Below are 28,000 nucleotides of genomic sequence, written 5' to 3'. Positions count from 1 at the left end.
CAGTCAAGTAAAATATTCGTTTTAGAATAAGTTTATTATAATGATTGAATTAATGTCATATTTTTTAAAACAAAAATAATTCTAATACTTAACCAGTTGGAATGTGGAAATAAGAACAATGTAAAAAAACCCGACCAAACAAAAAAACCCAAACTTCCAATCTATTCTCCTACCAATGAAGGATTATTTCCTACAATATGTTCAAGTATTTTAACCTGATATCCATCTCAATCTCATTTCAGTTTAATTTATTTAAGTATTAATAGTCTGCTTCTCACTGTTTAAGTACTTAAATGACCTTTCATTCCCTTTTATTAATTTCATGTATCCTCCTTTGAACTACACTACTCTCATCTTCACCTTCCTTTTAATGTGAATGACTAATAGTGACTACCTGCTTTTAAATGTCTTGTTTAAAAGCAGCTGGTCTTTTAAACAATACTTTTTTTTGTTACCTTTCTCTGTCCTTCATCTTGGATAGTACTAAATATTCTTCTCAGAGCTTTTCGGCAGACAGGTGTTGTAAGCAATATGGAAGGTGCTCTCTCTTCCCTTGTGTCTTTTAACTTTTCTTCAGTCATATGCTGCGGGGACTGCAGGTTTTACAGGAACTCCTTATTCATTCCACCATCAAACCAAAAAGGTGGTGGTTTTGTATTTTCTTGCTTTCAAAATTGATCTTATTTTAGGGGACCAGTAATCTTCCCTAACATACAACATCCTGGGGCTGGACTCAATGATCTTCCAAGGTCCCTTCCAGCCCTAATGTCTATGAAATCTATTTTCATAATCTCCATGCTAGTAAAAAACATGTCTGAAGAGGCAAACATTTTTGTGGGTGATATCTTTCATTGGGCCATCAGCATAGTTGGGATAGACACATTTTCAAATGTAATGCATTCTTCTTCATCACCTCACATTTCCTAGACCATCATGACTACATCACTTCAACGCTTCCAAAAACATCTGAAGATATATACAGTATATTTTTTTTCTGGGTTGGTGGGGTCCAGGAGGGTTTGGTGGGATCAGGGGGGCAAGTGGCATCTATGGGTGGGGATTGGGGAACTAGCAAAATCTGCAGGAGGGCATTGGGGCATTGGTGGGGTCTGGGAGGGTTTGGTGGGATTGGGAGTCTTGGGGAGGTGAGGGGTAGCTAGTGGGGTCCACAGGGGGAATGGAGGAGTTCTTCCCCACCTGGACCAGGGGCTATTTTGTAGGCTTGCCCCCCCCTGCCCCCCCCAACCCTGCAGTATATTTTTTAGTGATACATAATACTGACTTTGTGTAAAAAGCAGCACAGATACAAACCTTATCTTTACATTTTTTAAGTATTTGAATCCTACACAACATCAGCAGACTAACACTATAATTTAGGTGGAAATTTTGGCCTCAATTAATTTAGGCTTCATACACATCTAATTGAGGATTATTTTTTGAGTATGTGTTAGTATACATCTCACTCTAATCAAGCATGTGTTCCAGCTGGAAAACGTTTGGAATAGTAGTGTCCATGTTCAGTGGCAGTTACCTACGATCAGTTTCCTTTTTACTAGTTGTGACAACAAGATGGAGCGTGGACAATGTCAACTACTTCAGCGCTTATCAACCTTTTGAAGAACTGCCTTCCTCTAATTCTTCTATTTAACAGGACATTTGAAAACAAACAAAAAAAGAAAGGAAGAAGAAGAAGAAGAAAAAAAGCCCTTCATTTTCATTGTCTGTGAGTTCCTTGCTACTGCCATCATTGCAAGTTCCAGATTTGGAAGATTTAAATTATGCTTAAAGTGGCATATACCTGATCAATGGGTAGATCAGATAGCTCTTAAGCCTTGAGGAATGACATTCTTAGCAAAAACTTAATCTGCCACCCTTTACCCTGTATGTCAAAATCCAGGGGCATAAGACTCCAATTAAATTTACTGAAGCAATATTTAAAAACTTGTGATGATAAGCAGGCAGTATAGTCAGAGTTTGAACAGAGAGACTGATATAAAAAAGACATCATCCTTGGCACTGGCACCAGCAGAAACATATTTGTCACTAAATGTCTTGGCTCTGGTAGCTTTAGTATCAACTCTAGGGTGGACTGTGCTAGAAGTCTTCTACCTGTTCTAAGTTCCACAAGAACATTTTACTTAAAGGACTTGAAACAGTACCTTGGAGACAATCTGTCTCAATCCACATCAGCATTGAGGACTGAGGGACAAACTGTTAGTCACAAAGAAGATCTCAGATACTGAAATATATCCTGGTACAGAGAGGGATCATATTTTCCTGATCAACATCATTTATTATTTTGGCACCGGGACTGGGATTGGTACAGATCTTTGCATCATTTCCGCTATTGCTTGTTGCTATTCTCTCCCGGATCCTTCTTCTGTTCTGTACAAATCTGGGAGCTTTGTCTGCTCTCAGTTCATCAAGGAACATGAGAGAGTTTTAGACAAACTGGTGCATGATGCTTTTTGATGTGGGAGAGGATAACTTCCTTGCTATGTAAACTTCCACAGGATTATAGAGTAGTAGTTAAGGAGACTGTTAGAGGGCCAAGATTGTACTGTAGGTAACTCAGATGTTTCAGCTATGGCCGTAAGCTCTAGTAAGTACAGCTTGCTTCTTGATTGCAGGGATCTTGTGTTTTGGAGGAACTGAAAGCAATGGAGGGAGCTCTCGCAGTGAGAGAAATTAACTCTCCAATTCCATGAAGGATTACAGGGCAATGCTGAGGCCACTAGGGGCTGCAGTCCAGTCTCATACATAAGCATTACATGTACTGTTCATAGCTGCTAACCAAAATACCTGCCCAGATAACATACGCCCCAAAACAAACAAACAAAAAAACCCCAACCAACCAGCCAACCAACCAACCAACCAACCAGCTTCTAGAAATTGTGGTGTGCATAATAAGCAAGGAAATACAGTAACAGCAGTTTCTGCTGCTTAACTTCAGCTCTCTTTTGCCTGGCAGAACAATGCGTAGGCTCAGCTTCCTAGCTGCTGCTACTCAAATACTTACTACAAGGTGTTTGTTTTATTCTAGGGTGTTTGTATGCAGATAAACACTAGGTCTGTGCAACGCTTTGGTAGCTGATTCAAGTCAGAGGAGATCTGGCCCAATTTTCAGGGACCAAATCTCTGAATCTGATTCAAATCAGGAGACCAAGTAAAAGCTCTGAATCGATTCGAAGCACCCAAATAGATGAATGTCAGTTGTAACCAGGATAAATCTTAAACCCTTAAATACTTCTCTCTCCATTCGTTTATTGAATAAGGTAATATCTTATCTAGTTATGAAGGTATTGATTTGCCTCGTATTAAGTTTACAAATAATTGCAGGTGCTTGCTAGATCTTTTTTTTCTGCAGCTGTTTTGTCAGCAGTGTACCTAATGCAGGAAATTCTGTCCCCTTGTTGCTGGCTTGGTAGCTCAGATCACCATGGTGTAAAAAGAGAACCATTTGTGACCCTGTTCCTGACCAGATATTAGTCACAAATATATTGAGGATCAGTGGTGAGCTTATCTTGACTGTCTACAAATGCAGTAAGCTCAGAGACGACAGACTCAGTTTGTATGTTTGGCGGTTATCCATGTTTTGCAACACTGTGCATATATTGATAGATGATGGCTCCCATGCTTGTTCAATCATGCCCTGCACTAGCTAAAAAGCCCGCTAGCATCTGATCTGTGAAGTAACTCAAGTCCAGCATGTAATGCTTGACAAAAGTGAGTGTACTGCTCCATTTACCTGCTAGCTCAGATGCCAGATTCAAGGGAGCAGGACTCCATTCCCCTATTCAGCTTATGTTGCTAATGTTCATTATTCCCATTCTACTGAGGACGTGCTACATGCCACTCTGCTATATTGGGATTCACAGTGGGAATTCACAATTGGGATTCACTTGAAGAAAAATCATTATTTAACTTAAAGTAACTGTGGTGCTTAGAGATGCCATTGTCACTGTGGATCCCTTGATCCATCTTTTTATTATTGCTTTAGAAGTCATAAGTAGATACTGGCTTTGAATTGTAAGGAAGCTAAGTGAGGCTCAAGACAGCTGGGCCTTTTATACCCTGGTATGGGAGCATGAGGTATACAATGAATGTGTGGCTCCAATACATGCTACTATTCAGTGGTTCCAAGCTCGTGACCATGAAACATGCTTAGCTACAAATAGGATTCACACTAGCTGTAATATCTTGAACCACAATTACTGTTCTTTCTAAATTACTCTATTTACAACAGTTGTTGTTTGCTGCTTGTATAAATTACTTGTAAAGGTTTTTCTGCCTTTCACTTTGGTGTGATGAAGTGCTTATTTATCATAAACAAGATACTGTTCTTGTGCTATAGAATACATTTGAAATACTCTAACACATGAAAATGCATTGGAGGGTGCATTCATATTGGTACATATTGTACAATAAAACTTGGTTCATTTAGCTGTTAGTCAAATAAAGTTTGGCATTATGTGAAGCTTTGTTTCTCACATATGTTTAAAGTCAGCTGAATAGCTTTTGTTTTGCAAGTTTTAGTCTGTGTTCTGAATAAGCTCCAAGGCTAGAATATGTGAAATTGTAGCTCCATTAAAATTCATGGCAAAACCACCACCAGTTTCAGGGGAGCTAGGATTTGACCCAGTAGTTATCTTATGTCCAGTTCAATGTACTATATCTGGTAGGAATGTGTGTACATTTGCTGCTTTCTATACATATTGTAACTGATACATCCTGCATATACCAAAAAGCACCTTCCTGTACCATATTGCAACACTTGCAACAATGTGTTTCTCTATCCTTGCATATACAGCCCCCAAAAGTGCTAGCCATACTTTTTTTTTTTTTTTTAAATAGACAAAGGATATTGAAGTACTTAAAAGTACAGAAACCTATAACATTGTATTTGGACACACTCATTGTGGAGCTTTCCTTTTAGTACAGTTATGACCATTGTCCTAGCTGTATTTTTTTAGAATTATGCTACAACCTACTTTCCATAAAATCTATACTTATTTATGTGTGTGTGTGTGTGTGTGTGTATAACTGAGATAACTTCTAGAATTCAGACAGTTTTTTTTTATAACTTAAAACACTTTTAAAGTCAGAATTAAAATTATTTAATCTTTAAATTATGGTTTCCAGTTTATGACTGTGTTATAGAATTTCTCTTGAAACTTTACTGTAACCAGGTATTCGCACATGATCTCTGCATTCTCATTTATGGATGTTATGCTACTTAAAATTTAACACTTCTTTCTTATAATTATTACATCTTTGCAGGCAATAATAAATAGCACTATCACCCCCAACATGACATTTACTAAAACATCCCAGAAGTTTGGCCAGTGGGCAGACAGCAGGGCGAATACTGTCTATGGCTTGGGATTTTCCTCTGAACATCACCTTTCAAAAGTAAGTAAACCATAAAACCTGAGTAATAGACAAAAGTATTTTTGTGGCCAGGCAGGGGAAGACTAACATAGCTAGATCCACATTCAGATCTTTTCTTGGCCTGGTGCTCAGTAAAAGCAAGGCACTGTTTACAAACTTTCTGAATCTAGCCCTTATAACATGGAAGGACAAAAAAGAGCTTAATTCAGTTTTTCTTTTTCCTTGGGTTTTTTGTTTCTCTTTTTCTAGCTGAATTTTTACTGTATCCATTATAACTCAGGAAAAGTGTCTGTACTAATGTATCAGTATTTTAATTGTGTGTGTGTGGGGGGGTTAAATGTAGTATTTCTGTTGTTAACACTTATACAAATCAAGATTTCTGTTCTCAGATTAACATACTTTATTTGTATTTGGTATGTCAGCATTGCAGTGCGAGCAATAGTCTACAGATTGTCACTGGTATGTGCAGTAGTTAAATGAACTTGCTAAAATGAGAGAGTCCTGAAAAGGGTTTTCTGGAGAGCTTTGGCCCTTCCAGGAAACCCCTAATTTTGCTTTTCTTAGAGCAACCGAAAGTCTGGTCTAAGAATTATGTGGGGGGCACCTGCCCAGGTGTTAAGCTAGGATACACGGACTTGAACCAGTCCCTTGCATCAGACCGCTTCTCTTTTAAACTGTTTCCTGATAAATATCTGGTCCATGCATACAGCGTTGAGATGCATACGTAAAATTATTTCTACTTTTCATTATCAAATTACAATAATTCCTACAAAGTCCAAGAAAATTATGAATGATATGCTTCTTTGTTCACCTGCATACCACTGCACAAAAAGAAGGTATTGTTTGTGTGCATTGGTGCATATACCCAAAAGGCTGTTACTCTCTAACATGCCACAGATCTTGTATTGCAGTCCTTTTCTGAAAGTTTGTGGCATTTAACATTCAGTGCATGTTCAGCATGCTATTTTTATAGTGTCATGCCTTAATTATTGAATGTACACTTTTCCAATCTAATCTTCCAATCTTTCTTCAGGACCACAAACTCATACAGCTAAACTGAAAGCATTACTTGGGGAAAAAAAAAAAAAAAGAAAGATAGATATCTGAATGCAAAAAAAGGTTTGGAAAAGTTCTTAGTAGGAGAAAAGAATCACTTTAATCTGTTCAGCCATTTATATGGGTATGTACTGGTTTATTTAGTAGCTATAACACTGGATCATGACTTGAAGAGTCAATTCATAATCCCAACTCTGCCAGGGACGATGGGAAGAGACTTCTCAGGTTCTCAGGCCACTGAATCCACCCTGCTTTCTCCCCTTCCCACACCCTCCCTGTCCCCACCCCCAGCTGCCTCTGCATTCAAATGCAGTAATTTTATTCAAAAGGTTCTCCAAAAAACTTCTGCTCTGACCCATCTTGCACACTACAGCCAGAAACAAGATTTAAAAACACCCCCAAAACCAACACCTTAGCATGCTGCACAGGAGGCAAGGGGACCATGAATGCCTAATCCCATTTACCTAACTCTTTACTTGTATGGCTTTGAGTCATGAGCCATTCACTTCATCTCCATTTCTATTTACCTTCTACTCTAGTTCATAAACTTATTTGGAGGAGGCAGAGCCTCTATGCATTTTGTATGGTGCCTAGCACAAAGGAGCTTTAGTTCCTATCCACAGCTTGAGAGATTTTGGAAATTAATAATTGAATTAACACTTGTTTCTGCAACATCAGAAGCAAATTATTCCTATACATTAGCTATAACTTCTGCTTCAGGATTCCATATGTGCACTTGATTAATCAAGTATTTAGAGTTCCAGTGTACTAACTGCCATGCAAATGTAGCAAAAAGTCTCTCTCTGTCTCTGATTACTAACTACCTTAATGACTAAGACTCAACAGAATGAAGACCTAGGTGAGCAGAACTGGGCAGGCCAAGGCAACACTAAAACAAGCATCTCTTTCATGATGAGCAGTCTTCTCACCTCATTATCTGTCGAGCCGTTGCCCTTTCCTTTTGCAGATGTCAGATCTTCTCAAAGTTGATGGTAGATACCAAAATTTAGATTACAGTTACCATTTATATGGACTGGTTTCTTTTCATCTGGTTTGACTGTCTTCCCAAACTGATTATTGGGCAGTGCATCACACAGATAGCTTCTTTCTCAAAACAGTAGTGTTGCAATCATGACTTCAAAGATAACCACCTACCTAAATGCAAATACTGAAATGCTAAGGGTCTTGAAAAGACATCTAGAATCTCTAACTAGGCACCATCAGGATGTACAAATATGCAGCCTTAAAATGATAAAAAACTTTATCATCATCTTAAGATGTGAGGGTGAAAAGAAGAATCTCTATGCAATATTTGCTCCTCTACTTGAGAATTCTCCTGAATCCTGTGAACTGCACTGTGAATGCCCCTCAAGAATTGTTTATAGAGAAGCAAGCATAGATTACCAGTTAAGGTGAAAGATTGCAAAAAAAGAAATCTGACTGAACAAAGACTTTGGCTTTGGCTAAATAAAGGCTTTCTTTGGCTGAATTCCTGGTGATGTTGGGGTAGGAGGACTGGAGCTTTATCTAATATTCCCAAAAGGCTGTTGAGGGAACCCGTTTCTTAACAAGGATATAAGGCCATGTTTTAGTTCTCCACCATTTTAACCTTGAGGTACCCCCAGATATACTTGAGGAACCCCTCAGAAAATGCCATGTCTTAATTTTCACTTTTTTTTTGGCTACAGAAAAATAATAGACAATTTTTTCTGTTATAAAGAACCCGGGAAGACCAAAATGGGTTAAAATGTTTTTACACTAAGAATTTGTATTTAAAATCTCTGGCTTTATCGTGCGAGTCATGTTTGCACGTGTAATAGTGCTAACATTGTGTGGCCTCCCCAGCACCCTTCAAAGGATCTCAAGGAATCCCAGGGTGCCATGACACCCTGATTGAGGACCACTGCTCTAGGGGGTAGAAAGGACTCCATCTGGTTTGTTAGCTGTTGTAGCAAGTGCTGGGCCCCAGGGGTGATTGTGACTCCCCCTGGTGGCCACGCAGCTCCTGCTTCCCTTTGGCTGTCTGGGGAAGCTACTTCTCCTTTTTCCCACCTGCCACACATTGATATAAATATTTAACTTGGAAAAGGGACATTGCCCTAGGGGTCCCAGAGCAAGCCCTCGCCCTCTAACAGGCTGTGCTCTAGCACACTAATCTCCTTAAAAGCTAATTTCATAGCCTCCAACCTCCCCTCCATCCAAGCCTAGGCCTTGCAAATGTTACTGCCCAATCAGCCTTCCTTATAGGGGTTTTGGCCTTCTCAGCCTTCACCCCTTTTCTCTCACTGGGCCTTCTAGCCTAGCCCCACTGTGTTGGACCCGCCCTTGCTTCCACCCTGTTCCAGGCACATCTCTCCTGCTTTGATTCTGGGCTCACTGGCCCAATCTCCATCCTTCTCTGGGCCCTGGGCTTGATGGCCTTGTCCCCTGTCTGCCCTGCTCCGGTCACTGGGCTCCCTGGTTCTGTCTCATTCAGCAGTGCCCTGAGGCAGGAGACTGCCACCCCTTTTTATAGTCTGAACCCAGACTTCCATTATAAACTGTCACAAAACATAAACCCACTCACTAGCTATAACACAAACTAGCCCTGCACAGGGTTCAAGCATAACCCCAGGTTGCTGGCTGTACCACTGGGCTTCCCCCTACCACATTTTGTATTCCTTGCAAGTCAGCTGCTTCTACCCATGTTACAGCCAGGGCAGTCCAGGTGTTAGCCATCAGCTCCTCTGCAACCCTCCTGCCCCAGAGCTCTTTCCTCAGCAGCTTCTCGGGCAAACTGACTGCCTAGGCTCAGACCTGGACTTATGCTCCATAAGTTCTGATAATTTCCACTCAGCACTTCCTCAGACTGGCTGCAGGTGTACCCTTTACTTTGATGGGCCACTTACTGCCTAGGCAGCAGTGTCTCTTTGCTGCCTTCCTTCTCAGAGCTGGCCTCTGTTTAGCTGCCTGGACTCCAGCTGCTGTAGTTGCTCCCTGTTATACTGTTTAAAGGAGCCAAGAATGACTTGACTTCTAAAGGGGTAGTTTGAATGTTCAGCTTCAACTTTTCTTGACCTACTTCACTGCTTTGCATTGTGTGTTGTCTTTAGGTCTAGAGTAAAATGTGTGTAAGGTGCTACCATATCTGACTACCCTCAGTTTGCATTGTCTGCACAAGTGTAAATGACGACTGTGTATGTACAGTCAGGGAGATCTCATGTTCTGGATGTAGCCTATAATCTTCAGGTGACAAGCACAAGGAAATGGAATGAATAAGAAACTTGATCTTTCAAGTATGAATTATGTAAACACTTGGCCTGTTCTTTTGCCTTCTCAAAAGCAAAGTGCAGCTGTTTTACAGAATAAACAGGTTCTTTGATAGGATTGCTTGTTTTGTCATTTACAGAAAATCGTAGTCCTGGTAAGGTTGAGTTCATTTAGTGCAAAAGTATGTATTTAGTGTTGCACACTGAGGGATTCTGAAATTGCTATAACATTTCAAGGCAGTGAGGCACCTCAATGGATGCTGCTGACCCTCTTCAAGAAACTTGACACACACCGTTCCATCTGTCAAGGAGCTGTCAACCAGGAGATGGCTGACCTCAGAGTATCTTTTTGTTTCACATCCAGGCTCCTCATTGTGGAATTCAACTTCTTGAAGAAGTTTATTTTTTTTTTGGTATTTCCATCAAATTAACAGTGGACGAAGTGAGAAAAAATAAGCTCTCCAAATGTTAAAAGTCCTGATTTATTTGGGGGGTTTGTTGCTTGTTTATTAAATTTATGCTATTTTTGAAAAATTACTCCAAAATAGTCTAATATCTGGAAGATTTGAGTAATGTAGATTTAATTGGTTTAATTTTCCTCTCAGAAATCCTTGTTGCTATTATATTTCTATTAGGAATATCTGTGTGTTTTGGCAGAGGCCTAATTCTGAAAACTCACCTGACTCCCTCCCTCACGTCACTCTGGATGCTGCCATACAGTTCCAGGGAGACGCATCCCCTGGCATTACTTGAGGCGATGCAGTAGGATTTTGATGAGAAAATAAGGCATTCTTCCAAATTCTGTGTAGAAGAGATCTAAAGATTATCTAACATTTAGAAAACCTAGCTGGTCATCTTTTCTTGGAAAATGCATGAGGAGTCTGTGTGATACAATAGCAGCTTTCATTTTCCTTCAGATCCATGTGATAGCACTCAGTGCAAAAGGATGCTTAATATACTGTAGTAGGTTAAAAGTTTTCTGCCAACTTTTTTCCATCAAATGTTCATGCAAAACCAGTTGCTCTCAGGAACACGATTATAATACCAATAAACAGCGGTAAACAAAACCAGACACTTGGATGCCACAGTAATCAGTGTGTTGTAAAACTTAATCAGGCACATCAGGCCAGATTTAATACATTAATGTAATTCCATTTACTTAAGTAGAATTGCTCAAAAACTTATTTCAGTCATTCGTTTAAGAAAATATGCATTTTTGAATTTCTAGTCTAGCTGCTTTAGCTGTTTTTGGAAGAAAAAAAGGGGTGACTGTGCCAAGAAATACCAATGTTTGTTTGAAAATTCTGGAAACCAAATATAAAAAAGTAATCCTTAAAATTAATTTGAGCGAATCATTTTATATTGATGAAACCAGTTCATTCCTTGGTTAATTTACTGAAGTCAGTGGAAGTAAATCAGAGATTAATTTGGCTCAGCTTGATTATAAAGTATGTAACTTGTGGTGGTTTTCTTTTAAAACACTTCCATAATAATTAAGTTGGAATTTCAGTTATAGTCAAAATATTGGAAGAAATCAGTATTTTCCCAAATGCGAAACCTCTAAAGATTATGGAATTTATTTATTTATTTATTTATTTTTACTCTAGTGGATTTTAAACTAGGCCCAAGATTAATAAGGAGGAAAATAGATTACAAATTTCAAAGAAACTTATTAAGGCCACCTAGTGTTCTTTAATATCCATGTTTGATTTGATGCTGGTTATGTTAATCTATTTTATGTTGTTGGTAGATCAGGATTTTAATATAGTTTGAATGGAATTGTTACTCTTGGTTCTAGGGTTTGTATGTGTTGTCCACATACAAATGTATTTTTTTGCATATTCACAATCATTTACTATTAATACAGTGCAAGTAATTTAAATGATCACCTAGTAAGGAAAAAAATTCCACTAACTGAATGTAAAATGGTAACATATATTGCAATATGTTCTATGGAACAATTCTATTTTATAGGTGAATTGTAATTACTTCATATCTTTTCCTTTTTTTAACTTGTCTCTTCAGTTTGCAGAGAAATTTCAGGAATTCAAAGAAGCTGCACGATTAGCAAAGGAGAAATCCCAAGAAAAGATGGAGCTAACAAGTACACCTTCACAGGTGGGATTTAGTTTCTAGTCTCAATTTACAACTTCATACTGTGTTCTGCTTACTGTTTTAAGAATGACTTCAGCAAATCTGGAAGTAAAATCTATTTTTTGAAATAGCTTTATTTTTTGCAGCCACGCCACAATAATGAAAGTAGCAATTAAAGATGCACTTCTGTTACCAAAAAGTCTCTTTGCATTGAGCTAGGACTAAAAAGAAACTTAAAAGTAGGTGTAACATGCTAGAGCAGTGTGAAAAGGCCTTAGTGTAAATCTGAATTTAGGTTGTCTTTTTGCCTATGATTCTACTCCAATTTGAAGTTCCCTAGAACATTCAGTACTGGCAGAGGAGATGAATGACCATGTAAGCAAATAGGTCATTAAGGATCTTATTTGTGCAAACTGTATTTTCACTTTTTCAAAGAGAACTGCACATTTCCTATATATGGGTCTGATATTCTATCAGTTCACAAAATGAATTGCAGAAACTCCTCCTGTCTTGTTTGTAGACATTAGAAAGAAATTTCGTAAGTGTCTTTTGGTGGCAAAACAGCAAACATTTTTATTTCTTACTCTGTAGTATTTCACCCTTAAATGAATTGCACTAGGTGGCCAGACACAGCTCATCTATTGGAATATATTATATAGTTAGTATGTTACTGTGCAAAAAAAGTTTCTAAGGAAAAACTCTTATGTAAGTTAAGTTAATTTAGGCCTAACCCAGTGAGACACTAGTGTATTTGCAAATGAATATAGTATCATTCATTGTTACGTCTGTGTTGCAAATTATTTATAATATAATTTACTGATATCTTATTTTTCTGCCCTTCTAAAAACATACCTAAAATTGCTTTCTCTCTGGCCTTGGATTCCTGGCTCTTTAGGGAACTATGTTGTTGTTACTACTAATACTACTACTACTATCATGATTATTTGCAAATTGCCAGTCAAGAATGACAGATGAATTTCAAATAACAAAAACAAACATTTTAATTTTTATATTTATTAAATTAAATATTTATAAAACTTAAATACAACTAGGCTGAACATTTGAAGATGCCACTCCCTTCCTGTGCTTATTCTCGTCCAGTGGGCTGGAGGCACATCTGCACATGCTGCCACCCAGCCGCCGGCTGCGTGCCTCTTTTCTGGGCAAAGACAGATGAGCTCTGTGCCTCGCAACAGCTGTCCACACCCCGGGGCTTCCTCCGCGCTGCCCCCAGGTGCCTCCTTCCCTGCTTGGGGCTTTGGATGGGGCCGCTGCTGCTCGCCCACTGCCTCATGCCTCTGCCTGGCTCCTGTTGTCCCTCAGCTGGTCCCACCCTTTGTCTTCCCCACTGCACCAGGCTCCTGGCACACTCTTGGGAAGAGCTCAGTAGAAACAGCCCTAGCCCCTGACTTTTTTTTTTTTTTCTCCCCAGTTCTGGAAGTTGGGATCATCCTGTCTTGGTCACAAAACAAATGCTAAGGTTCAACAAAGACATTTATCTGAAGACACAAATGTTCTATCTCTTACAGTTTTCAAGCTAGTCTCATTTAAAGAGCATGACAGACAGACAGCGTTTGTCTGTAATGCTTCGAGCCAACTGCGCATGCACTGCCAAGAGTGGGGGACATGCTGATTTGGCTGTGAGGGCCCAGAGCATTATGGACAGAGGGAGCAAAGGAGCTGCTGCGCCTTCCCCACTGCCCCCAGCAACAGCTGGCAGGGAGGGAGAGGTGGCAGGGAAGAAGGAAGGAAGGGATAGGAGTAGGAAGGGGAAAATGGGGGTGGGTTCTGGTGGCAGCAACCCACTCTGCCACTGCTGTGCCCTCCCCCTGCTGCCACCACTGCTGCCTGGCCCTGACAGTAGCTGGCAGAGGAGGAGGAGAAGCAGGGAGGAGGGGCATGTTGCATGCCACTAGGTGTTGGCAATCACTGCTGCGTACAAACTCCCCTCCCCTATATAGATATAGCTATATAGATTAGGCAAAATAAAGACTTCAAACCTAGAGGAAGACAAGTTGTGGTACTGTCATTCTTCCCACCCTTAAAGAGAGCACCTTTAAACTCTATCAGGGACTCCATAGGTTTAAAGTTAGCAGAGTCTTTTTCTGGATGATGCACTGAATCGTCACATTTCTCAGATACATTGCAATGTGCTCCAGGCTTCTTGTGAAACAGAAGTGGCAGACAGCTTGTTCCAGTGTGAGCTCATACAAGGTAGATTTGCAGCCGCCATGGGGCTGTATCATGGCTTCTGCAGGGAGAAGCCAGTGTAACCAGTGCAAATTTAAACTGCCCGTGTTTCTTTTCATGATATGCATGTTGTTTATGCCACTTTTTAGTCTGTAGTGGAGGGAAATTACTTTGCTTCCCTGTATTGTTCCATTTTTTCCATTACATCTCATCAATTTTCCTTGAGCTCATTTAATTATATTTACTACCAAAACATGTTTCTTTTAAGATGTCGGTCTGAGAGTACTAAAATGCCAATTTCCATTATAATCCATCATATGAATTCTTTCTAAATAGCTTTGTAAAAAATAGCATTTAATCTGAGTATCCATAGTTACTCCAAATTATAAATAATTACATTTTCTTTCTGTTTTGATATAGTGGCTGTAATTTGGTTATAATTTATCAATTGAATCTTTATTTTCAAATTGTTTACAAAGTGTGCTGATTTTATTTTATATTGGTTGTATTTTAATGTGAACTGTTCTCCGAGTGATGGAGGGTACTTTTCATTAAGAAAGCAAGCTTAACCTGGGCAGACATTAAAACAAGTGAGGTATTCGTGTATGCATTCATCTTCTCATGCAGGTTTTCTTTCTTTCTAACTAATCTTGAAGTCTAACATTTCGTTCTGCAGGCAGCTGTAGGTGTATTTCTTTGAGCTATTTTATAATGCATGTTGAAAGCTGCAATTCAATTACTTTATGCTTATGAATAATATAATATGCAGACCTAACCTGTCATCTTTTAGCTTTTTGATCAGCTAAAGTATTTTAAGGTCTACCAGATACAGTTAGTACAAGTGCTGATACAGCAGCATATTAGTCTTTTTTTACATTCTTAATGGCTCTTACCAGGTTCACAGACGGAAGGGAATTAAATTAAGGACATGTGATATGGGAGCTGTGACTCGATGGCGTGTTGCCTTATTTCAAGTGAAAGCCTGTATACAAGTATGCCAAGGCAGTAGGACCATGCAAGTTGGAAGAAAATATCTTTTGGGTGGCAGGGAGTCAGGGGAATTTAGACAGATGTCTCCTGTCATCTCCATTACCCTTGCTTATTTCCCTGGGATTGGTTACAGTAAGGTAGCCTTCCCTGTTGAGCTCACTTTTACAATTGGTCTTTCACCTCTAAATGCTAATCTCATCCCTTGAAGGGACAGGGAGCAAGCAGCTGCTAGGCAGAGTACTTGGGAACATTGTTTTAGAGGAAGCCTTGCTGCTAAATGACAGGGAAGATCTCGAGGAGCAGTTAACCTCGGTGACAGTTCCCTAGTTCTTGACAAACAGCCAGACTCTCTGCTTATCTGAGCTGGAACTAACTGTGCTTCATGAAATTCATCTTTGGCTCATAATAGTTACCTACTGGCAGTTAAAGTTTTCAAATGCAAGAGACATAGAAAATAAATTATTTCGCTTGCTCTTTCCCTAAAAGATTAAAAAAAAAATCAGCTTGAAGTTGATGCCAAAATAACTGTTGGATACTTTAACTGCATGACCTTGGGACAAAGACGCTCAAACACCGTTCAGCAAAGACTTCTGGTCATAAAGGGCATGTAGGGACTCAGCTGCTGGAGCATTCGATATATTCTAAATAATTGCATTTAATTTAAATTATTGTGGTACATAGTGAATTTTAAATGTGTTTTAAATAAAATCTTTCAAATATCATTTGCTTTTCATGTTAGTTGCAGTTTTCAGGTATCTTTAGCATTTTTGTTACTTCTAATTCTTACCTTTGGATCATATTTGTACTAATTCAGATGATCTGGGAGAATTCTCCCAGGTTTGTTTTTCTGGCAGAAAAACTTACTTGGGGATACTTGAACAGACATTTGAATGCTGAGCTGTTGCAGAATTTGTAGTGCTGAGACTGCATGGCCAGAGGGCCCCTGGGTATACATCTCAGTGGAATCCCTCAGTCTGCCTGGAGACAGATGGCAGCAGTGCCCAGGGCAGCACTGATTGATCCAAACTGATCAGTGTCAGCCTATGTTTGCCTGCAACACAATGCGAATATTTTGAACAAGGCATGTACTTCTCCTTGCTCAGCTTGAGCAGCAAAGTCTAGTGAGCAACACACTGTCTCCTGGAGAGAGAGTAAGGGGGAGTTGGGAGCAAAGCCCACTGGGGTGTTGAAGGACTATGCTGTGCTTTTTGCAGAAGATAATGTATACAGATATTCATTCTTCCAGGAGAAACTCTCTCCTGGACACAATTTAATCCTGGTTGTTCCCAGGTTATTTTCCTCTTGGAGCAACCATTTTTGCTTTGGGAGAAAAATCCTAAACATCTGTCTGCTTGCAGAGATTCTCTTAGAAGAAACTAAATGTCTGCACATGGCCTTTGTCTTGAAAGTCAGAAAACTGTCAAGGGACAAAAACATTAAATGGCACAAGCTAGACATCCAGGTCAATAATGTCTTAAATTTTCTTTCCAAAATACCAGTGTTAAAAACATGTGTAGAGTCTGATTTAAAGCCTATTGAAGTCAGTGGGATTCTGTAGGCCATTGAGACTAGTTAAGCCACAGAAAATAGATTTGGCTTCCACTGAAGTAGAACTCCTTAGCAGGAGCAGGAAATGCTGTCATTTCTATAGGTCAGTATTTTCCAACCTTTTGGTTTCAGCAGCACACTTACTGGGCCTCTCCCATCCTGCAGCTCACTGGCCACATGCAGAGTAGGGGGTGGGAGGGGGGTTGAGCAGCAGGGCACGGAGCAGGGGGCGGAGGGGAGGAGGGCCAGGGTGGCACCACTTAACAAAGCACACAGATGAAAATCACTGGCTGGAGCCATGCCCCCTGCTGCCTGTGTCCATGGCGGCAGCAGGTGGGGGGTGTGGCTCCAGCCCAAAATTCTGCAGCACACCTGGACATGCTTCATGGCACATGGGTTGGGAAACGCTACTATAGGTATGTATCTTTTGGATAAGCTGTTTCTCTAATAGTATATCTGTGGTTTTCCTATGTTGGATCCTGTGGTACAGAGAAAACAGTATATAGCACAATTAGTAACTATTTGCATAATCAGTAGTTCACTTTCTCCTGAACAATCTGCTGTTAAATTTAGTGGTCTCTATTTTACATTGTTTCTACACTGCTGCTATTTTTTTAAATTTCTAGTAGAGTTTTTGTTTCATTGTGGTGTTTGAAAGAACTCTGCAACATCAGATAAATATTTAAGATTTAGTTGCCTTAACTCCAAAAGGTATAATAGAGAATTACTTTGTTATTGCCCTTCAGATGTATAGTAGGTGCTCAGCCCCCAGTCTACGGGCCATATTCAGACCCTGGCACATGTCATGCGAGTCTGATGGGGGCCTTGTGGGCCATGGCCTTGCACGCTAGTTGAGGAGTGCTGGGCAGCACAGAGGTGGGTGGAGGTGACACAGGGCTGATCTGTCCTGTGGACCAGCCCCATGTCACTTGTCTGGCCCAGAGAGCCAAAAGGTTGAGCCACCACTAAACAAAGAACAAAGGAATATATTATGAGCAAATTACTATTATGTATTCACCAAATGCCAGCAGAGAGCACTGTGGCTTTTTCAATAAATAGAAAAACATGATTCTGTGTTTTCTACGTATGACTGTTTTAAGTATGTTTTATAATGTGCACCCACCTCCCCTTTTCTATCTTATCTATTTGGAGGCTTCAGAAATTTATGGTGGCCTAGAAAGAAATTGCCTCGTTTTGGTACCTTTAAGATACCTGTCACCACGTTGTGTCCATTTAATCCAAACCCAGTAAATCTTTGGGAGCAGCTTATTCCTTTATATGAAAAAAATATAAAATTTAGCCCTATAATATTAGTCTGCCCTCCTTTGAATCTAAGGTGTTTCCTTTTTCATGAAATCCCAAATCTGAAGTAAGGTCACTTCTGTCATACTTTCACTTAGAGATGTACCTGGGAGTTCAAATACCACCACTTTGAGCTGTAGTGCTTGAGCCTTACAACAAGTTTCTAGCCTTAATAATGATTTTGTCAAGTGGCAGTATTGGTGACATGTTCATTTCTTACTAAATTTTTGCTGTTTACAAGTAAACAGATTTTTTTTACACCTGCCAATCCTTCTAACAACCTGGAATTTCAGGATCAGTTCTTTCCTTATCATGAATCCTCATGAATAATAAAGGTTTGGTAGGCTAGAATCAGTCCTGAGCTGTTCTTGTGTAACCTCCAGTGTTTTCAAACACCCCTTATCTCTACCATGTAACATTTCTCATTTGAGGAATCTGAGGAGCACTAGCTTACCCCCAGGTTTCCAGCTGCATTGTGCATTTGTGGATGGGTGCTGCAGGGTGTCAGTGTGGATTGAAAGGGAAGAATAGTCTTCTGTTTAAGGCCTCTGTGGATTTTTACTGGGAAAATCCTGCCCAACAAAAATAACTTCATAGCATATTAATTTATATGGAAGCTAATGCTTCATGCAGATTCTGCAGTCTATTCTCATAGCTGTCAGCTTTATGCTAATCAATATTGGACAGGAAAGCGAAGTAAAAGATGACAAGTAGGGATACGTTTATCAAGTGCTTAATAATAAAGCAACATAAAAACTGGAAATTGGGTTTTTCAATTGGGTTGAGCCAGGATTTTAAAATGGGTTCCTTTTAGATTCCTTATCCTTTAGGTATCTTAATAGATAATTTTAATGTGCGTGTGAAACTGGCTCTATAGATAGGTATCATATTTACTTGAATATAAGATGAGCCTGAATATAAGATGATCCCCTAATAATTAGATTCTATATGTAGAAAATGTATAAATGTGTTATAATTTTCAGGTGTATAATTCATCCCCTTCCCACTGCTACAGCAGGGAAAAAAGTGGCTGGAGGGGTCAGTTGGTTCCCTTGCCCTCTGCCCCCCCCCCCCCTTTACTGTTAGATCTTGCTTGGGCCCTGTTTCCTCCCCAAGCACAACGTGGAAGTGAGTTGCCCATGTCAGTAAGGGGGCAAAAAGGACAGAGGAGAGGGCAGAAGCTGCAGAGCATTAACAGAGGAGGGCAGGAGAGTTCTGTGGGTCTGATTCTTGAGCAACATTTTTGTACTTATTTATATATAGTACAAACTATCACATTAGTCCAGAGCCTCATGACTTATCACACAGTTCATTGGGCTGGGCTCCAGCAGAGTCCACAGCATTTCAAGCCATAGTGACCTGACAGCCCCGCACTGCTCTGTGTGTGCGTGTATTCCAGATACCACCCTGCCCCCAAAAGGTGCCATATGCCCCCCACTCATGACCTGCAACCAGGGGTTCTTGTTGCAAGTCCTGGGACCCTCCAAAAATTTATATGCAGATGAGGCGCAGGGCTGCCTAGTTTGTCTCCACCCTGTACAGGACGGGGCCATACTAATCGCTAGGGATTCTCTGATAAAAAATCACAGATTCTCAAATTTTTAAAAACCCTAAAATCCATTATTAAAATTAAAGGTCTCCCACAACAGCCCCCACCCACAACACTGGGTCCATGCGCTGCCAACTGGGCGAGCACTCCATATCTCTCCCCAACACCTCCTGGCTCCCTCAGACCCCAGCCAGCTTCCCACAGGAGTGCCTGGCCAGCCAGCAGCACATGGATCCATAGCAGCATGCTGTCAGCCCTTCAGGGAAACCGCGCACAGAGCTACAGAGCCTGTTTGGGATGATACCGTGCTGCTCTGGGTCCATGTGCTGCCAGCTGAGTGGACACTCCGTGTCTTTCCCCAACACCTCCCTGCTCCCTCAGCCAGCTTCCCGCAGGAGTGCCTGCCCACTGGCGGCATGTGAACCTGGAGTGATGAAGTATTGGCCCTTCAGGGAAGCCACACATGGAGGCATGGAGCCCGCTCTGGCCAATAGCGCACTGCTTGTAGTCCATGTGCTGCTGGCTGAGTGGGCACTCCATATCATTCTCCAATACTTTTCCACAACCCCCCAGCCCCCTGCAAGCCCCACTTACCTCCCAGGCTCCAGGAAGGAGAGAGAGCCTGAGCCAAGCCTTGGGTGTCGAAGAGTCTCTGGGCCTGCCCTTTTCCCCCTCTCCCTCGCTCTGTGGTCAGGGCTGGGGGTTTCCTGCCCTTTTTGCAATTAGCTCTTGCAGGCTGGAACTCAGCCAGGCTGCAGAGCTCTTTGCAAAAGTGGGAAACCCACAGGTTTCTCTGCTAAAAGAGAAAATCTGTTTTTTCCTCTGATAAAATAGGAAAATCTGTGGGTTTTTTCTGTTTTTCTGTGGGAAACAGAAAACCAGGATCCCTGCTAATCGCATGTGACAGGCTGACAGAGGGGGCAATGGAGCCTCTTGACTACATCAAAGTTTGGTAATGTTTGCCAGAAATTTTAAGGCTTCTGAAGAAACAAGAATCATTGGAAATGGGAAAGAGAGGTATTTCATGTAATGGTTCACCATGACTTGAAAGAGTTGGTGCTGAGGAGGCCTGAGAACAATGGGCAGTATACTGTATTTTGATCAGATGTAGCATTTTTGGTACCAAGGGGAGAGTGTCAGGGCTGGCTTTGGCCCTCCCAGCTGGTCTGGTATTGCAATACCTCCAGACCCAGTGCCAGTTCCTTTTGGAGGGAACACTCACCTGTGGTTTGGGGGGTTTCGGGGTTTTTTTAAGGGCCAAAAAAAAATGTTTTCCATCAGCATTTTTGCCCAGTGTGGGCCAGGTGTTTTATGAGCATGCTCAGCATGGGTTGCACTTGGTGAACTTTCTAGTTGGTTTCCATGAGTGAGCACATGATTCTTCTAGTAGTAGTTTAACGATAAATGTACTTAATGGAGGGAGGATTGCTGGTATATGAATACAAGAGACTTTTGTTCCCGTGCTGATTAGGGGGGGAAAGTCTCATGCTGTAGTTGAGTAAATACAGATATCTTGCATAGTGTTTTTATATATAAAGTTGCATAGGATTTTTTTTAATTTTTTTTTTTTTTAAGCAAAGTAACATGAAATTCTATTATCCTGTCAGTCAAGTATTTTTCACTTTCAACAGATGTACTAAATATAAGCAGATGGTAAATAGTATTGTGTGAAGCTTATTATGCTTATATTATACCAAAAATTTTGAAGTCCAACAATTATGTTTTTAGTATGTATATTTATACCAGTTGTATATTGGTTATATTGATAATAAATTGTCCTTGCTATACACTTTTGATAGCAGCATTTTCTCTCTACCCGTTAATTATCTTTATTAGGGCCATTTCTGATGCTGCTTCTTTTAAGCATTCCTGGAAACTTGCATGTGGCATGAGCTGAGAAACAGCATTAAGTCCTGGACTAGTGAGTTTAAGGTCCAGTATACTCCAAGCTATTGTTACTGGAAAATAGTGTTTTATACCACTGGGGAGCTGAGAATGTTTCCTACTCTGTTACATGATTTTCCCCCCTTATTTTTAGTATTCACCCGCCTGCAGCCTTTAAAGTATAACATGATTTGTAGAAATCTTAAATAATTTTATAGTTGTCTAAAAAAAAAAGCAAACTAAAAAAAATATTTTTTTCTTTTTTCTGTATGAGGTCAGTTAAGTAAAATAAAGTCCTCATTCTTTTGGGAAAAAAACACTGTGGAAGCATTCAGTAGAAATTTTTATTTTTGTGGTGCGAGTATACAAACAAGGACCAATAAAGCCTTCATACCATTATTCTATGTATTCTTTGTATACAATATATTTGGATTTTATATTAAATTTTTAAATATTTCTTCTCCAGTAGAATATTTTACTGATCACATTATATTAATTATACTTTCCAAAAGTCAGTCCTGTACGTGGCAATTTGACTTGCCTTCATGGGACACTTTTATACATGCTCCGGGGAGTATGAGGGGGGCCTTTAATTAGAGTGGCTACTAATTAAAGAGGTAGGAATTTTAGAAGTCATCTTAGAAATGTTCTTTGCTTCCAAAGGCAAGAAAGAATTTCTCATCTTTTCAGTAAAGTTACCTTCAGGTAAAGAATTAAAGTTAATGGTGGTTCTACCTATGTGGGAGCACAGATTTTTGTATTTTATAGCCTACAGGGTAGAGGAATACCCAGTAGGATCTGATCTTATCATTCAGTCTATCAGTATTCTGTCATGGATTCATGTGCAATGATGGTATGGCTGCACCAATCAAAAGGAGGCTTGTTTATATTAATTTGTCAACACGAGTTTGCTCTACCATAATAGATTTTTGTCTTAATGGATGTGTCTACATGTGCGTTTAGGCATGCCTAAATTTAATGCACATTAGCTTAATGTGTATTAAGGTGATTTAGGCTCATGTCTACACGTTCACATGTTAAAGTACATTAACACCATGTGTACAGACTGCCATGGGACTAAAGCTAGTCTCAAGTCAGTCCATACACAGTGATAATACTCCTTAATGCATCTACATGTGCGTTAATGCATTTTACAGGGGTGCAGCCATGTTGGTCTAAGGACATAGGCAGACAAGGTTCCTTGGGTGAATCTGATTTCTTTTATTAGACCAACCCAAATAGTTGGAGAATAGTTATTAAGCAAGCTTTCAGGTTCAAAAACCCTTCGTCAGGCTAAGAAAGTTTCAGCAGCAGTTAGTGTGCGCTCTTCTTCTTCATTCCATCCAGGAAGAGCACACACCAACTGCTGAAACTTCCTTAGCCTGATGAAGGGTTTTTGACCCCGAAAGCTTGCTTAATAACTATTCTCCAACTATTTGGGTTGGTCTAATAAAAGATATCAGATTCACCCAAGGAACTTTGTCTGCTTAATGCATTTTAGGTATTCAAACTTAAATTTGATACCTGTTTTTGCTGGTATCAAATTTAGGCATGAATAGCCTAAAATTGCCATTTTTAAGGTGCATTAAGGGCACACATGTGTAGACACGTGCCCTTAATACAGCTTAAATTGGGCTAAAGTATCTTAAATGGTATGTGTATATGCGCCCAATGTGTTTTATTCCAAAACAAGTCCTAAACTAGTTCTAGCTGAAAGTTTGAAGATTACTTTAAGTCACTTTTAAGGTACTTTTCTGCAAAATCCACAAAAAAACACGATTTCAGTAGGTCCCAAATAATATGTGCCTGTATACACGTTTCACTAGTTTTCTCTCACTTGAGGCAGTTCTCCAAGTACGGAAACTCAGAAATTAGTTTTACCATTGTGAAAATTGGGCTAGGTACAGACATTCAAAAAAGCCAAGATGGAATCCATCAAACCTACATGTGTTTCTCTAAATTGTATAGGTTGGATTGGGAGCAAGCAGAACACATGTTCCCCTTTGAAGGAGGTGGTGTATTGGCCAAGGCCAGCAGGTTGGAGGCACTCCTGCATGCCTCCTAGCATGCTGGGGACTGCTGAGCACAGCTAAGTGGGGGCCACTCTGGATTGGCTGCCAGGCACATGCCTCCCAACCCCCTGCCATCACTGTAGACCCTCCCCCATGCCCAACCTTAGGCTTCCAGGAGAACCCCAGAGCAGGTCATGGTGGCATACCTGGCAGCTCAACTACTGGCAGTGGAGGGAAGTGAGCCATGGTAATCTACTGGAAGTTTAGGGCTGTATGTGGAGGGGGGGGAAGGTCCATAGTGAAGGCAGGGGATTGGAGGCATGTGCCTGGCAGCTAGTCAGGGGTGCCCCAGGCACTCCATACAAGGGCTGCTGCTGGTGCCAAGCTCCAAGGGGCCTGATACATTTTTCTATGGAGCCCCAGTTCAGCCAAGCTTCCTAGGCTGCCAAGCACATCCTGCCAGCTGCTGCTGGTGCTAAGCTTCAAGGTGCCTAATCCTACCTTCTTTTGAATGCCTATCTGCACTGTCTGGCTTAAGCCTCCTGGGTGCATCCTGCTGTCTGCCACTGGTGCTGAGCTCTAGCAGGATGCACCCAATAGCCTTGGGAGCTTGTACAAGGTAGCACAGATGGTGGCATTCCGTAGAAGGAAGGATCAGGCCTCTTGGCTATCTTTGGTGCTGAGCTTCAAGGGCCCAATCCTTCCTTCTGTGGAGTGCCCCTGTTGCTGTTGCAAGTCTCCCTTCCCCCATCTCCTCCCCCCCGCACCCCTGACTGCCTGTGTTTGTGCTGACTCAGGTCTGTGACAGCCCGGAGCAGCTGAGTACCCAGCAAGTGCCAGTGCATCTCCATGAGGGAAGGTTAGTGGGAGGAGGGGGCCATAAAGGTGCTTGGGATGTCAGAGGACAGTGACCTAACATGAATCGATAAGGGATCTGGTACAGAAGTTTGATAGGCCAGTCTAGCGTAAACCAATTTAAGTCTGATACCTCATTGATCTAGGTCTATCTTAAACTAGATTCTGCCATTTTTAAACCAGTCTATCAGCCCCAAACTTCTGTTTTTATGGGTGAGGACCATTTTTGGTCATTTATGCCAATTTGTGTAATGTCTGTACCTGGCCTTAGAGTATAAACAATATAGTTTGGATTACAAAATTTTAAGATTAGCATTGAAAGAAACTAGCAGTTATTTCCTATAATATGATCCAATTATCTTCCATTCTGGATTTGGGTATGATGGAGTAAGAGAGAGACTTCTATGCAGGACTGATCCAAGGGTAATTGGCGACCTAGGCGAACTATGTACCTTGGCACCCCCACCACTTCCAATATAGCCGAAAATAAAGCTTTAAGATGATATAGGAGTAGGGGTTCATCTTCTAGTGATCTTTCCTCTGAGATCTTTTCAGAGGGCTTTCTCCCCTTACCGAACCAAAGGTCTTAGCCCAAGGTGGAGCTGTAGCCAGCTAGGGCTGTTATTTAGAATGATATTCCTGTTTTTTTTGTTCTGCATTTAATTTTGGCATCCTAGGCAACCACGTAGTTCAACCACTAGGCGGACTGGCCCTCCTTCTATATATGTTTTTGTCACTTTGCAACCATGTAACAGAACATAAACATGAGGCAAATGTTTCTAAATTTATCTTTTAAAATTCGTCCATATCACTCCACTAATGCAAATCAGTGAATAAAAGGAGAACACTATGTATGTAAATCAAAAATGATTAAATACTTTACTATACTGTTGGCCCTGCAATAAAGTAAAAGTTGACAGCAAAGTACAGTTCTGACCTTGAGGGTTTGATATAAATAATATCTTCCCTGTGGGGAAGGAAAATATCCCTTTTAGTTTTATTAAAGACAATGGTGTGGGAGCATTTTTTTTTTTTTTTTTTTTGTCTGATTCAAGTCTCAAAACCTGAAATTGAGTATCTTGGATTCAAAAGTAGCAGCTCAAAAAGACTCGTATTTAAAATAGTTGTTTCAAGGTTTCTTTAAGGTTATCACTTTGATTCCCATTAAGATCAATTTAACTCAGTTTTGTACGGAACACTGAGTGGAAGTGGAAGATAGAAATTTTCTTTTTATGGCCGCATCCACACGAGCACAGGCGTTTGTTTCCCTGGGGACAAGTAGCAGCAGCACACCTTGTGCCCAGGGAAACAAACATTTGTGCTCATGTGGACACAGCCATAAAAGGCACATTGTATTTCCCAGGGTAAAAAAAAACAACTGATGCTGCAAGGTAGTAGTGCAGGGAACGCCTCCTGCATATGCTGTGTGGCGCTGTAGATGGGTCTGTGGCACTGCATACTGCACGTCCCTGCTTGTCTGGATGTGGTCTATGGGGAAGCATCTCCAGATCTTCTACTTCATCCCAGGGGCTTAAATAATATGTACTGCTGCTTCTCACCCAGACAAAAGAGAGAAGCAAGTACTATTTGCTTGCAGGAGAACAGAAATGCTCTCAATGGTATAGTCCAGCATGATGCAAATAGTACCAGTTCACTTTCCTAGAAGATAAGTTTTAAGCATGGTCAAGAATCCAGGAACCTAACACTAATGGAACCTTCCTGGGGGAATTAAGTGAGCTCCTATGTAATCAAGGTGTCTTAACCAGTATGAGTTAGGGTAGGCAACTCGGGCTGAGGAAGGACTGCAGGTAAGCTCACGTGAAGCTCTAATTTCATTGTGCAGGCAAAGATGCGATTGTACCAACAATGATGCTTCCACCTTTTCAGTTTCATTTGTAGTGAGATGCCTCAAGTGAGGCAATTTGACATACTGCTAGAATATAAAATAAAAGGTAACAGTTGTAGTCGTGGGCATGCCAGCAGCTAAGTCTGTACCAACTTTAAAGAGAAAACAAGGGCAGAAAAAGAGTTCCTGAAAAACAATAAGCAGGAGACTGTGTGTTGCATGTTAATGCATACTCTGTGTATAAACCATAGGGCTTTATAGAAAAAGATGGATAGTTTTGGGGAGCCTCACCTTAACATCACCTTAAAATTAATAACCATTCACTTACATTAATTTAGTTAGTTTCTGTGTGCACATTGTGAAATAAGTTCAATGTATAATTCTATTTTTTTTTTCTTAAGGAATCAGCAGGAGGGGATATTCAGTCTCCTTTAACACCAGAAAGTATTAATGGAACAGATGATGAAAGAACAACTCCAGAAGTGACACAAAACTCAGAACCAAGGGCTGAACCAACCCAGAATGCATTGCCATTTACACATAGGTACAGATTCAATTCACACATCCTGATTAAGTAATACATGTTTGTTTTTGTTGTTAAGTGGATCTTTTTTTTTCCCTTCAGATGACTCCCAAGTACAACAGTTATAAATTAAAGAATCTAATTAAAAAAAAAAGAAAAAAGAATGGGACTTGACTTTAGGCTTGCTGTAGGTTTGTGGGGTTATTTCCTCCCCACAGAAAAATGATATTGAAAAATCTGCTGTGTTTTGATATTTGTAGATTTTCTCTTACATTATTTTACAAGCATTTTAATTCCTGAGCACAAGGTGTGTCCCTTTAACAGGAATCAATACTTAATGCCTAAGAGCTTAGCAAAATTAATTGTTTCAAATTAGACATTGGGCTTTTGATGATAAGTTGCTGGAAAATGAGGTCTTACTTAATTCTGAAGTATTATAGATTTAAAGCAACCTCCTAATTAAACATCTTTCTGACAGTTAGATATTCTTCATCTGGGTTTTCCGCCAGAAAGTATAAAAGAAAGTTATAGCTGTACTCTAAGAAGGAATGCCACTGAGCATGCTTTGCTTCACAGCCCCTTAGAAAAGTTGGGGCAATTTTTTATTTGAAGTTGAAAGTCTTGAGCTAAATTAGATCTAACTAGCATCTTGGGGCACTTTTACACATGCTTCAGCAGCAGGGGTGGGGCGGGTGCTTTAATTGGAGCTGCTCCAATTAAAGCACTGCAGTGTCTCATGTATCAGTGTCCCTGAGCTTAAAAATGGCCGTGGGGGCACATGAACTAGCTGAATGAGCTTTAGGTCAAGCACCCCCATGGCCATTTTTAAGCACAGGGATGCCGATACACGAGGTTCAGGAGGCTGCTGGAGCACAGAAATTACCACACTCCAGCAGACCAGATTAATAGAGTCTACTCTGACTTGCTGTAATTACAGAGCATGGGAGTAGCCTCCTTACTGTGTACAGGCACCCTTAGAAATGATCATAAATATTTGGACAACTGGTCTAAGCAGAAGATACTGAGAACAAGGGAAAGTGTTACATAGTTAATAAACATTACAGCGGCATTTGAAGTATTAGATATTTCAGAAATTTATGGATTTGACTCTCCCAGAGAAATTCTTCCAAAAGTTTTAAAACTCTTGCATGGTACCAAAGATAGGAAGACAGCAGAATCTTGAGAAATAAGCACAGAAAAAAAAATCAGGATTTTTTTTTTCTGAGAGCAGACACGGCGTTTAATTTGTTCAAATTGTTCAAAAATTCAGTTTTGTCCCTTATAAAGAATGTGTTTACCACTGTCTAAAAAAACCCTCGCCTTATATTTTCGAATGCTACAATAGTGATAATTTTGCACTAAGAAAAATTACATTTTAAAGTAGAGAGTGATTGTGTTATTTTTTTATACTTGAACTGTTACCAATGCATTTACAATGTGTGTGTGCGTGTATGTAGAAAAAATGGTGCTTTGTAAGAGACATTGCTATGTGCATGAGGAAGGAATATCATA

At 40.4% G+C, this 28,000-nt stretch overlaps 1 protein-coding gene across 3 annotated transcripts in view; it reads left to right on the top strand.

The window, feature by feature from the left end:
• Positions 1-28,000, top strand: part of HOMER1 (homer scaffold protein 1) — a 156,529-nt gene that overhangs the window by 53,527 nt on the left and 75,002 nt on the right. For all 3 annotated transcript variants that reach the window (XM_006263712.3, XM_059725114.1, XM_059725115.1), the window contains 3 exons: positions 5,281-5,412; positions 11,721-11,813; positions 26,367-26,509. In XM_006263712.3, coding sequence (XP_006263774.1) covers positions 5,281-5,412; positions 11,721-11,813; positions 26,367-26,509 — 368 coding nt within the window. The remainder of the gene's footprint in view (positions 1-5,280; positions 5,413-11,720; positions 11,814-26,366; positions 26,510-28,000) is intronic.

The sequence above is a fragment of the Alligator mississippiensis genome, chromosome 3 (genome assembly GCF_030867095.1).
Source record: "Alligator mississippiensis isolate rAllMis1 chromosome 3, rAllMis1, whole genome shotgun sequence".
Classification (NCBI taxonomy): Eukaryota; Metazoa; Chordata; order Crocodylia; family Alligatoridae; genus Alligator; species Alligator mississippiensis.
The sequence above is the reverse complement of the archived record's forward strand: the minus strand, read 5'-3'. Positions and strand labels throughout refer to the sequence as shown.